Source organism: Eurypyga helias, unplaced genomic scaffold (genome assembly GCF_000690775.1).
Source record: "Eurypyga helias isolate BGI_N326 unplaced genomic scaffold, ASM69077v1 scaffold8603, whole genome shotgun sequence".
Classification (NCBI taxonomy): domain Eukaryota; kingdom Metazoa; phylum Chordata; class Aves; order Eurypygiformes; family Eurypygidae; genus Eurypyga; species Eurypyga helias.
Genome location: NW_010241802.1, coordinates 11,278 through 23,924, shown reverse-complemented (window position 1 = coordinate 23,924; position 12,647 = coordinate 11,278). Strand labels below are relative to the sequence as shown.

The window sequence follows — 12,647 nt, the reverse complement described above, 5'->3', positions numbered from 1 at the left end:
CTGCTGCGGGCTTTCCCGCCATCGCGCCGGGGGCGTGGGGGTGCCGTTGGTCCACAGGCGCCGGCCGTTTGCCAGGCACTTCCAGGGTTTGTCTTTCTTTATCTGGCCTCCCCATCCCCCGCCTTCGCTGTGGCCTTGCTGCGTGGAACTGCAGTGGTGGTCTGATAGGCGTTCGGGCTGACACGTTGTGTAGGCCGGGACTCGGGCATAATCTCCGTGTACTTTAAGTAATTAAAGGAATGAGCTTGGTTTGGAATACTGTCGTAAATTGACTTCAAGGTTAATATTCTGGTATTATTTTGACATACTAAGTAAATTTTTTGCAGTATTAATGGCAGCGTTTAGAGGGAGGGAGTGCTAGGATCACTATCGAGGGCAACATAACAGTAGCCCTTAAAGACTTCACGTTCACCATACTACTTCATCTTCAGAGAGTTCTCCGCAGTGCTTTGGGGAGTGAACTTAAACTGCCTGAAATAGATTATAAAATGCGAAGAAGTAACCAAAGGCAGTACTACTTCTAGTTGATTCAATCTAAATGTCTTATTATTTTGTTCCCTATACCTCGTAGCTCTGTAATGACATCTTGCTCAACAAAACATGTTGGTACTTTTGAGGAAAGAGCTTATATTCCAAGAGGTGGTGTGGAAGTTTCTGTTGCAGTCTGCTTTATTAATAACAGCTTTATTCTTTTAATAGGTCATTTGCAGAATCAAAATGGTTGAAGCAGATCGTCCTGGGAAACTGTTCATTGGGGGCCTGAACACTGAGACTAACGAAAAAGCCCTTGAAGCCGTATTTGGCAAATATGGACGGATTGTGGAAGGTAAAAAGAAAAATGTTGCTATTTCAGGGTGGTTAAAAATTACAAGCGACAACATAGCTATGATGACCTTTTTGGCATTGATCACCTGAAATGATGGTGCTTTCTTGTCCTCTAAGAAGTTCTGAGCTTAAAAGGTTAAATAAAGGTTGAGTGTTGCGACCTAATTACAGGAAAGGGTAACAATAGGCTTTATTTCTGCAGTCCTTCTGATGAAAGATCGTGAAACCAACAAGTCCAGAGGATTTGCGTTTGTCACGTTTGAGAGCCCAGCAGATGCAAAAGATGCTGCCAGAGATATGAACGGAAAGGTAGGAATTAAGACCAGCTCCATGTCACTGTTGTTACTGACCAGCAATATTGATCCTTGGGGTCAATTACTTAGTAGTAGAAGTCATAAAGACAGTGAGTTAGAAGATCCTAGAGACAAGCCATAACTTTAAATTTGGCAAAATGGCTCTGTGTTCATCGATCGCTTCCTTCTGATCCTGGATTTTACAGTAGGAAATGAAGTTAGTCAGTCTATCTCCTTTAATTTGGTGATGGAGGGCGCTCTAGTTGTCAGCTCTTCATTCTTCCATGTCTAATGTTTTTGTTTTATATTTGAATGCAGTACAGTGTAAATTACACTTTAGGGAAGTGACTTACCCGAAAAATAGTAATTTTTCCCTTAACATGGGTTTCATGTGACTTCCCTCCCACACTGGAGCATTGATGTGCTACCTGGTAATGTTTAGATACATTTGTGAGTGGCAACATCAGTCTACTTGGCATGTATGAGGAATGTCTTTCCAGTTAACGTGGAACAGCTTTGCAGTTAGCCAGCAATTGAATTTGTTTGCTTACACCCTACAGTGCAATGATATGATTTTTTTAAGGGAAGTAAAAATTCAGTGTGTATGTTCTGTCTTTAAAAACTAAAACCTGAGAATTTGGAGCAGACATTCTGAGGTAAATACCAGGATAGTTTGTCAAAGAGCTGTAGGCTCTTGTGATCTGAGCCTGAAAAGCTAGGCGCAAGTGTGCAACTTAGCGGCCAGCAGCTGCTTATCCTCACAGAGGTGCTGTCTCTTTGGGAGTTAACTTGAATTTCAGGCTCTGGTCCGTCGCACGTAATCTGAACAGTTGTGTTGAGGTAATGCTGCCCTGGCCTTTTTCTAAGCAGTGTCTCTGAGATGCTCTTCGTGTGAAGCGAAGAAGCTTCTGCTGCTTGTGATTTAATTAACCCTTGGATTTTGATAGCTGTCTTCTTAGTGTAAGACATGGAAGGTAAAGAAAAACATCTGTCGTTGCAGTCAGTAAGTAAAGCATAATGCATATTTGGTTGCACTTTTTGGGAATAAGAAAGAGCTTGCTGTGGCCTTCACAGTGAACACAGTTGGTAAAACTTACTGTTTTGTGTTACGGCAGGCTTTCTGCTGTGCGTGCTTAGTTTCTGGGTGCTCATGACAATTCGTGTTCCTTTATTTGGAGACTTGCTTTCTTTTTAAACAAGTCGGTAGTTGTCAAGGCAGAGAGTGACAAGACAGGTAACATCCTTTCTGTACCAGCCTAAACCTCCCTCAAGGTGCTGCTTTTGAACTCATTTCAGCATTGTGTAGTTGGCTACAGTTGGAAGACGTGTTCACTGCAGGTCTTAGCACTGATTTCCTCTGCAGTAGTCATTACACTGAACCCTCACGTGGGGGAACTTCAAGCACCAGCTACTGACGTGGGCTGAAAGGAGTTCGGTCACTAATCCAAAGTGTTTGTGGAGTGCAGCTTTCAAATGACAAATACCTCTACGAATAATCAGACTGTTCCAAACCCTGAATGTTGTGGCATGTGTTTGATCATGTTGGAAACATTCAGGACAATAGTGCTTAAAGTAGCTACATGAGATTGAATGTTTGTGGCTGAGGGAATGTCTGCATGTTCCGGAATGCACCATCTACATCACTGTCAAGAAATGCTAGAAAGTACTGCCTTGTGGATCATTCTCAGGGCTTCTGTCTTCAACACTACAATCTGAAAGTGCCTTCATCTGACTTGAAACATGAACAGCAAATAGTATAGGAAAAGAACATCCTTGCTTGGGATTTGGCCTAGAATGGCCTTTTTAACATAAACCTTAAGGTGTTGCTGCATACAGTTCCAGTTCTGTACTCGTCTAGCTTGGTTTAATGATGGATATGAAATGTGTGGAAGGTGTTCGTGAGGTAGTCTCATGTCCTCATCTTCAGAAAGCCTTCTGGATAAGAAGTAACTGCTTGTACCTCGAAGACTCTGCTCTCAAGATATGAGGAGCAATGTTTGAGGCATGCTGTGGGAAGAGATCATTGTAACACATCGCAACTTGGAAGTAATCTGTCCATTTGGGAATGATGGATTGGAGTGCTCATGAGAATTACAGCGTGGAAGCACTGTGTAGACAGTAGTCCAAGCAGTCTGTACGGAGTTAATTGACCTGTCTAGACGGAAGACTTCTGCGTTTTCTGCATTGCCAGCATGTTGCTCATTCTGTCATTCCAAAGGAATTCAAAGTTGCAGCCACTAGAAGAGACTGACTCTTGATTCTGCAAGAGTAAATTTGCATTTGGTTTTTTGCTTTGCAAATGTTTATAAAAAACATATCCAGTGTTGTGCTTCTTTCTGAGTGGGAGAAAGGAAAAGGGGTTAATTTTATTTCATTCTAAAATGGGACAAGTACAGACTGGTTTAAGCTTGCTTGCTGCAGATTAATTTCAGTCCTACAGAAAGAGGTTAGGAGATAATGAGTTTGGAGTGGGGGTGGAGATTTTTCACTTAAATTACTTTGCAAAATTGGATCAGTGTTAACATGTCTGAGCAGCACAGAAGAAATGTTAACGTACTTATCGTAGCAGATTATTAGCCTTTTCTAAGAAGAACCTTAATTGTATTTTGGTCAAGTCTTCCTCCTGATGTCATGAAATGCATGTGCTTATCTGAACACAAGAGTGAATACTCCGAAGTCTGTGGTGGTCATTCTGTGCAGTAGGCTGTTCTCATCTTCTGGTTTTGAGTCCTGAGGGCAAAATGGATAATTAAAGAGTGACTGTGATCTTAGAGGAAACATCTGGAGCAAGCCAGAGATTTAATTCCAGTGTAGACCTGCCAAGCCAGCTGGACTATGTTAAGATGTTGGAAGCGAATGCTACAATTCAAACGGTCCAAACTACTCAGCGCTGCAGAAAGTTGTTTTGCTGTAATCAACAGGAAATGTTCCCAGTTCCATTGGTGAAGAAGCAATACAACGTGTAGTAGCTCAGCCTGATGAGATGTTCTTCAGTTCTTGGATGAATTTGATGAAAGGAAGCCCACTTCATGTGCCATCAAGGATCATGCAGGAATGGTGGTGTCACTGCAGCATCAACAGTAAAATGGTCCATTGGCGAGGAAGGCTCTATGTGGTGTTAGGTTAGTTTCATGCAAGCTTCCGCTATGCCTTTTTTTGAATACTTTATTTCTGCCCCACTCACAAAACTTTACAAATTTCATTCATCTTTCCTGCTGGAACATGGAACAGTTTGCAGGACAGTTACTTGTATCTGTTTCATTAAGGTTCCCTGGCTTAACTCATAAAGCTGTATGGGTGGATCATTTTACATTACGGGAGTTTCTATGATTGCCAATGTATTATCCTTAAATGACTGCTATCTTGAATTACTTTCCTGCTTTTTAGCACCAAGGTGACTGTAGTGCCCAGAACATACTAAAAGGAGCTACTGTAACACTGAATCCAGGTTATAAACACCAGCTGAGTGTTTGTGTTGACAACTTTAAGCTTATTGGGGGAAAAAAAATTCCCTTACTCTGAGATGGGTTGTCTTTTTATCTGTTCAGTGAAATGAGACCTTTCTTTGACATTAAGAACCTATACAATGAAGTTGTCCTCTCTCCTTTTAAGTAGGACAGACTTTGACAAATATCTTCTGGTTAATACAAAAAGGAAGAGAATAATCTTGAACGTAATAAGGTGGTTTTGGACCTTAGTCATAGCTTTTTAAGACTGCTTGCATAAAGCAGTTTCAGAAGAAACCTATCTCTTGCCTAGGTTAGAGGCACAAGGAAATAGGAGAAAGTATAAGGAAAACTGAACCTCCTGCATAAAAAAAAAGGAAATAACTTGGACCTAGCATCCAGGTCTCCAGAACCCATGCTAACAGAGGGGGATGGTGTTTGCTTTCCAAACTTCCAGCAAGCTGTCAGGAACCCACCATGAAATTGAGGACAGCTGTGGTCATGATGGCAGAGCTTAATGCTTCAAGCCCACTGTTCCTGTTTTGAGAAGGATGACGGAGACAGATGAATGATGATGGCAAAATAATGCAATACAAACTGAGACGTTCCAGTGATTAGAGGTTCGTTCCTGGAATGTTTCAGCTTGTCAGGCCAAAAGGCTATTTGAGGAACCTTCTCCAAGTAAACTATTTTTATTAAGTCAAAGCCAGAACCAATATGATTTTGCTAGTATTGGTTAATTTTTTTCCTCACAGTGGATATACACACAGGTTTTTCAGACAGTATATACAACTACATATGGTGGCAGGATACATGTACTGTGGTGGATGATTTTGGAGAGGACTAGGTTTCAGTAGAGAACAAAGAAAAACTAACTTCAATAAACAACTACCAGCAGTTCAGAGTAAGACATTACTAGCAGTCATGTTCTTCATTTATTGCAGCAAAGAAGGACAATAAACAACACTTCCTGCATGCAAGATCTATTAGTTGTTAACAGGAGAGTTTTTAGCTGCTAAACAAGGCAGACAGTCTGTGTTTGCCAGGATACATACACAGTAACCCAACTTCAGCAGAGCTTGTGGTCTTGGTTCTGCAGTAATTGCCAATTGTGTGTTACCTGAAAGATTATACAAAAATTTGATTAATTAGGTTGAGTTACTCAATGTCTTACTGCGTGCTCAAGTTCGAGGAGTAGTTGGCTGAAGAGTTCCTGTTTACTGCAGGTCTCTATTCCAAAAAAAGCTTCCACTTCCCACCAAAAAAACCCACAAAGCACCTCCACTCTGGAAAAAAACCCCAAGTAATAGAGTAAATTATGACTGTTACCTTTTTTGAAAACCCAGCTTAAAACAGTAGGAAGGGGTGAATTACCATACTCGGCCTGCTTTGTAGATGCTGAATTTACTTCTAAATACTTCAGTGATCACCACTTCTATCGGCACATCAAGAAAATGCACTAAATGGCCTCCCCATTGCCAGAAATCCCAACTGAAGCTAACGTACCTTCAGCTTAATCCTGTAACCACTGGTGCAGTCCTAGTTCGGTACAAAAGCCCTTGACAATTTAAAGTAAATTGGAGATCATAAATCGTGTTGCACTTACAGAATAAATGACATGGCTGCTGTTGTCATTGGACACTTGTTTTCACGTGAAAGTCCTTTCTGATGCTGCTCTATGGTTTTTTTCATCAATACTACAAGAATGAAGTACTGTAGAAATTAGGCCCAACATGCTGCTGAGTACATGGGCACTAATACTGAAGACTGAAATCGGTTTCTAGAGTTGCTCTAACTTATAAAATGGAAGCCCTGTAATAGCAAAGCAAGAGGGGGCTTAATTTAAGAAATACAAACGTGACTGAGCAGTAAGTAAAGCAGCTTCTTCTTTAGTCATTAGATGGGAAAGCAATTAAAGTGGAGCAAGCAACCAAGCCATCCTTTGAAAGTGGTGGTAGGCGTGGGCCGCCACCCCCTCCACGAAGCAGAGGTCCTCCCAGGGGCCTTAGAGGTGGAAGAGGCGGAAGTGGCGCAAGAGGACCACCTTCAAGAGGGAGTCACTTGGGTATGTATTTACCTCTCTCATTATATACTTGGACAACATACAAGACAATCCCATTGGAAGATGACAATAATCCTACTGGAAAAAAAGTCAAACAGCTGAATAGTGCACTCCTTGTTCGTTATTAAATGATGAAATATGATCTTGGCAGTTTAGTCAAATTTTCGATTAGGCAAGTACACCTTAAAAGGCTTTGAAATATGAAGATTGCCTTCTACAACTAACACTCCACTTGACTTTTGGCTATGAAAGAAAAGCAAAACTCCTGCCCTGCACATGAGAAAGGAACATTTCTGGTATTCAAGTTGAAAAAGCGATTCTCTTCCACCAGGGAAAGGGAACTGCCTTTCATTCTTGCTAGCAAATGGTCTAAACGTACCAAATTGTAGAACTGATCCTTCCCAATCATGGTGGGAGTTAGGGAAGCTAAACCTTGTCTGTTGTTATGCAGTGGTAGTGCGTTGAGTTGAAGCTTTTTGAAGTGGAAGGATAGTACATTACTTGATACTGGATATTCTTTAAGATGTATCTTTTTATTCAGACGCCTTCAGTATCAAAACTGTCGCTTAAAAGAAAGCAAGCAGCACCTGAGATGAAACAGTAAAAGCTGTAATGCAGAAAAACCCTGGAAATAGTGAAAACTCCTGTCTTGAAGAGTCTGTGTAGTAGGTTGGGCAGACTCTGTAGTGCCTCTGTTCCCTCTTTGTAGGATCTTGCCTAGTACATCTTCCCAGGTGGCTCTTGTCTTCTGAGAACATTTAAATGTTTTAATGAGCATTAAAGCTGTAACTGATTACAGGTATCAGATCTGTTCCTTGTGTCACACCCTGTGGCTTTTGGCTGAGTTCTGAAAGACAGTTCTTGACAGGAATTCAGGTTGTGGAAAGTTAACTTGGTGGGCTGTTAGTTCTGCCAGTAGCATCTCGTAGTGGCCAAAACACGAGGAGGGAGAAGGCTTTGAGGTCTAGTTGTAAAGGTTTACTGTTGACCATACAATGGTAATAACAGCACCTAGGTTACTGTAGTTCAGGCTTTAGGGGCATACAGGTGAATATCACAGAAATAGTAAGTTGGTTCATGGCTTATCCTTCTAGGGTCTTCTCGAGGGCCACTTCCCATGAAGAGAGGTCCACCTCCACGAAGTGGAGGCCCTCCACCTAAAAGATCAGCACCTTCAGGACCAGTGCGTAGCAGTAGCATGGGAGGAAGAGGTAAGGACTTCCTGAATTACTTCGTTGCGGAGTCAGCTGTAGCAACTTAGTCTTTGTTCAGAAACTGTTGAAATTAATTTTTTTTTTTAATTTATTAAACTTAAATCTGCTGTGGGATAGTGTACTGTTTTTCTGATGTACCAGTTCTTTTCATACCAATATGATTTTGTAGCTGTTTGGAACAACTTTGTGATGACTGTGTTCCTTCTTGTGCTGCTTTAAAACACTATGAGCAGAAATGTAAACTGTTAAAAAGTGTAGGCTACAGAGATACTTTTAAATTGCCATAAGGAGTCTGCTAATGGTTACTATTTGCCTTTAAGAGTTTACTGTGTGGCTAAATGCTAATTAAAAATTGGGACTGTTTCTCTTAGCTCCTGTGTCACGTGGAAGAGACAGTTACGGTGGTCCTCCACGCAGAGAACCAATGCCATCACGAAGAGATGTCTACATGTCTCCAAGAGATGATGGCTATAGCACTAAAGACGGGTATGTTCTCTCACTTAGTTTGTGTGGTGTGGTTGTGGGGTTTTTTTGTTTATTTGTTTTTGTGGGTTTTTTTTTTTTTTTTTGTTCAGAGTAGGATTTTGATTCCTGATTTTCTGTGGTGTCACATTCAGCTAACATCTCCATTCTTGTTTTTTTGTAGTTACTCGAGCAGAGATTATCCCAGCTCCAGGGATACACGGGACTACGCACCACCTCCACGAGACTACGCATACCGGGATTATGGTCATTCCAGCTCACGAGACGAGTACCCCTCTAGGGGTTATAGGTACCTACTGTTGGATTTTTCTTTCTGTTCTATTTTCTTGCGGTGGTCCCACTGATTTGTACTAAGTCTTAGTAGTCTTTCCTCCTACAGCGATCGTGACGGATACGGTGGGGGACGTGACAGAGACTACTCAGATCATCCAAGCGGAGGTTCCTACAGAGATTCCTATGAGAGTTATGGTAAGAATCCATTTTGAGGATCATATAGTAATTTGCACAGGTGTCATAAAATCTGACTTCTGCTAGGTTGCTCATGTTCTGCAGGGCAGTGGCACACTTTTCTCCCCTTACAGTGAAAGTGCAATTGTTGGTTGTCATTTGATCATCTTGTTAAATATGCTGTAAGCTAAAGAAGCAAAGTCTACAGTTCAAAATTGCAACTATCTCTGGAAAATATGGCTGAGTTTCTTCTCTAAAATAACAAGCTGTTGTGGAATACCCAGTAAAGAGCCTGCCTGAATAAACACCGTCTTCATCCCTTCAGAGTCTTTAAATCCACTCACTGCCTGATATGCAATCCCCACTTTAAATACCATTACCATGGCAGATTATATTAAGAACATCTTGATACGTACAAAAGAGTAGCAGTCATTTAAATACAGCAGTTCTGTAAATTCAGATTGAAATTGTTATATATAACTTATGGTGTTGCCATATTACCTGACCATTGACCCTGCAGGTAACTCACGTAGTGCTCCACCTGCACGAGGGCCCCCGCCATCTTATGGTGGAAGCAGTCGCTATGACGATTACGGCAGCACACGAGATGGATATGGAAGCCGAGAAAGTTACTCAAGCAGCAGAAGTGATGTCTACTCAAGTGGCCGTGATCGTGTTGGAAGACAAGACAGGGGTCTTCCTCCATCCATGGAAAGGGGATATCCACCTCCTCGTGATTCTTACAGTAGTTCAAGCCGCGGAGCACCCAGAGGTGGTGGCCGTGGTGGAAGCAGATCGGATAGAGGTGGAGGCAGAAGCAGATACTAAAAACACTTAAACTTTTGGACCAAGACAGATCTCAAAAAAAAAAAAAAAAAAAAAAGAGGAAGTTGAAGTTGTTCTATCTTTACTACCAGAGGACTACTAAAAGGAAAAGTTGTTTTTACCTTTTTTTTTTTATTGTTGCCTGTTTAAGTTTACCCCTCCATGACTTTTATGCTTTTGTGAGGAAAAGTTAAACCAATGTTTAATTTCATTTCAAAATTGTTAACATTTCTTTCAAAAAGCAGATGTTAAATGTATAAAACTTGAGCTGTGTACTAGTGTTGTAATTTTCAAAGTAAAGTTTCCCTGAAATGCCACACTTCCATCTGATTTTCCTCATGAATGGAACAAGCTGTTCTTAAGATCTTCCACACAACATCCAACCATCTAACATGGAGATGGATTGCTCCACATGTTCCAGCATCTCATTCTTAAAGTGTTGCTTGTACTTTGGAGGGTGGTGGGGACATTCCACACAAAATTCAGTTTTGCCTAGAATTCGAAGTGACGGTGTTCCCAGTACAAAATGCCTTCAGAACCTTGTGTAAAGAAAAATAGAGGATATCATTCACTTAACCAGAAAAAGCAAGTGGATAATAACTATTTTCTGCCTTCATACTGTTTCATGGGGAGTTTGAAAAGGAATCTCCCCTCCAAATAAATCGTGTACATGTAAGTCAGCTACAGAATACTGTAAAAATAAAAAAAATTACCAATTCCATCAAAGAAGCTGCAAAACGATGCTTACTCATACTGTTTCAAATTTTTGCAACTCTGTAGTGTTTCACTTTTAAAGGAACATCTTTGATTCCAAAGGAGAAAATAAGATAAGCAAAGAAGTCTTTCTCTCCAACTTCTCAAAGGCTTATGGCTTCATAAAAACAAGTGAATCTTTCAGCATTCCACAGCTGAGTTAAAGCATCAAATGCCTGTGAAACAGCAAAGATGGTAAGCAAAGCAAACTAGTTTTTCAGTCTAAGTCAAAATTGAACCAAGTTACTTCCTCTAGTACAGTAAGACAAGCTGCACGTCATGGCAATGGAAGTGCTGTCTAGTTTAAAAAAACCCAAACTTCAATACATTAGAAGTTCTCAAAATTCAACTTTTTTTCCTGGATAAAAGCATTTATGGCACCAATTTTGAAACTTTAAGGCATAATGCAGCTTGCCGTAGACAGAATATTGCCAAGTAGGGTTGGGAGGGGGTATTTTGTGCCCAGTATCTTTCAGTGAAGATGCTTAAAGAGGCTGCATATACTGTCTTTTAACAAAATTAAAGCCTTGTGAAATCAGGAATTGGTTTAGATTGAAATACCAGCTCGGCTATTGGGAGTTTGAAGCAAGCCATTGCAAACTTGACGTTTAGTTGGATGCCTGACTCTGTTCAGTTTGACACTGCGTTACAGGGATATCTGGTACATGTGGCAGAACCTGTGGCAAGTTGCTCTGACTCAGGTAAAGCCATGAAGTTCAAAAGATGCTCTTGAATATAGTAGACATGAAGACCTCCAACTAAAAACCACAAACCCAAAAGCTTTGTACTACCGTGTAGTCCTCAGTAAATTTTGTCATTCAACTTAATGGATGTAACGTGGCAGTGCACCATTGAAAAGGAATGAGAATCCATAAGCCATGCAACCTATCACTAAGCCATTCCAGTCCATTCCAAGCCAGTGAGTCCTCCTCCACTTAAAAGAAGTAGTAACTCTTGAAACAGAATAATCTGCAAACCTAAGATTGTGACTTCTTTGAAATGGGGGGTTGACCCGTGCTGTAAAATGTACTACTCTCAATTTGTTGTGTCTTCTCTCGACTGCAGGGTGAGAACTTCTTGAAGATGTTGCTGAAGTAGTGCTGGTTCTTCGGTGTTGATGGCAGAGATGAGTGGTCCCTGTCCCAGTACATAAGGTAAATGTCACACTGGTGTAATAGCTGGAAGGTGTCTGGTGGTTCTGTGTTTATAGATTTGGATGGACGTTCTTTGCGGCTAAATAAAATTTTCAACTTCCTGTTTGAATTTTGGAGGAGGAGTTTTAAGTAGGCTTTTCAAGCCTAGCAAGTTTGGAATGGCAGCGAGACTTCTGACCTGCAGAAATCGGTCCAGTTTGGGTACCGTTGAACATAAAAGTGATTACAGATGCACTTTAAAACATGCTGCAGAGAGTACCAGGTGTCTTCATAAGACCAGTCCGTAAAAATCTGAAATGGGATAATAAATGTCAGTGCAGACATTTAATCAAGTCTTGTTAAATGTGTGGAACGTGCAATTTAATGATTATACTGAGTATAATCTTTGATGAGGAATTAATATCTGCAGAGGTGCTTGGATTAAATTGTAGACGTCCAGACATCCGGAACGGTGTAGAACTTTGTAGGTCAGCTGTGTTTCATGACTTTGAAGCATACCCTATTTAAATTATTTTTCAAGTAAGCGTAGGAGCAACTGTCTTCAGACTTTATGCGGAAGAATGTCTCTTCTGTTTCTCAACTCACAAGGAAAAAAGGAAGTGGTAGTGGCATCATGCTAATACAGCTTTTTGGAAAACTTTTCTACTCAATAATTGTTATTAAAAAAATGGAAATAATAGAGTTTGACACATAAAAAGTTAAATCTAGTACAGAGTGAAGGATGAGGACAAACCCCTTTTTTAAGGGAAGTATTCGTTTAAGAAGCCTGCGTCCTTTTTATGTAATTTCAAAATTTATTTTCAAAGTACTCTGTAAATGTAAGAGCATCCTTTGCTGTTAGTTGCTGTTGGTACAGTGGTGTTCACCTAACGTGGTCATTGATTTCAGGGAAGTTTCCTCTGTTGGGAAGGATGGGTTCTGTGCATCCTGTGCGATGTTGGTCATCTCCGTTGGCTTACAGTTCATTGTAGAGTCTCTGCAACAGCAGCAAAATAGCTGTGCTTCAGTGCCTTTGTTGGACTATGCCAGCGATGTTTTGTAAATATACCTAATAAATTGTTGCTGTTACCTTGACAAAGAAAATAAAAATACAATTTTATTTCAGGGTACTGGATTGTATTTCAGATCAAATACAAAAACATCAT

General features: G+C 40.7%; 1 protein-coding gene across 3 annotated transcripts; it reads left to right on the top strand.

Annotated features, from left to right (window-relative positions):
• The first annotated feature begins 659 nt into the window (after positions 1 to 659).
• On the top strand, positions 660 to 9,914 carry RBMX (RNA binding motif protein, X-linked). Of its 3 annotated transcripts, none has more exons than XM_010148863.1 (8): positions 660 to 826; positions 1,028 to 1,134; positions 6,458 to 6,629; positions 7,721 to 7,837; positions 8,212 to 8,326; positions 8,487 to 8,612; positions 8,688 to 8,791; positions 9,291 to 9,914. In XM_010148863.1, exons 1-8 carry the CDS (start codon positions 718 to 720, stop codon positions 9,596 to 9,598), a joined length of 1,158 nt encoding a protein of 385 aa, XP_010147165.1. In that variant the 5' UTR covers positions 660 to 717; the 3' UTR covers positions 9,599 to 9,914. The 3 variants fall into 3 exon arrangements, with proteins under 3 accessions (XP_010147165.1, XP_010147166.1, XP_010147167.1); XM_010148864.1 differs by having other exon boundaries at positions 704 to 826; positions 8,703 to 8,791; XM_010148865.1 differs by having other exon boundaries at positions 705 to 826; positions 6,458 to 6,590; positions 8,703 to 8,791.
• The last annotated feature ends 2,733 nt before the right edge of the window (positions 9,915 to 12,647 follow it).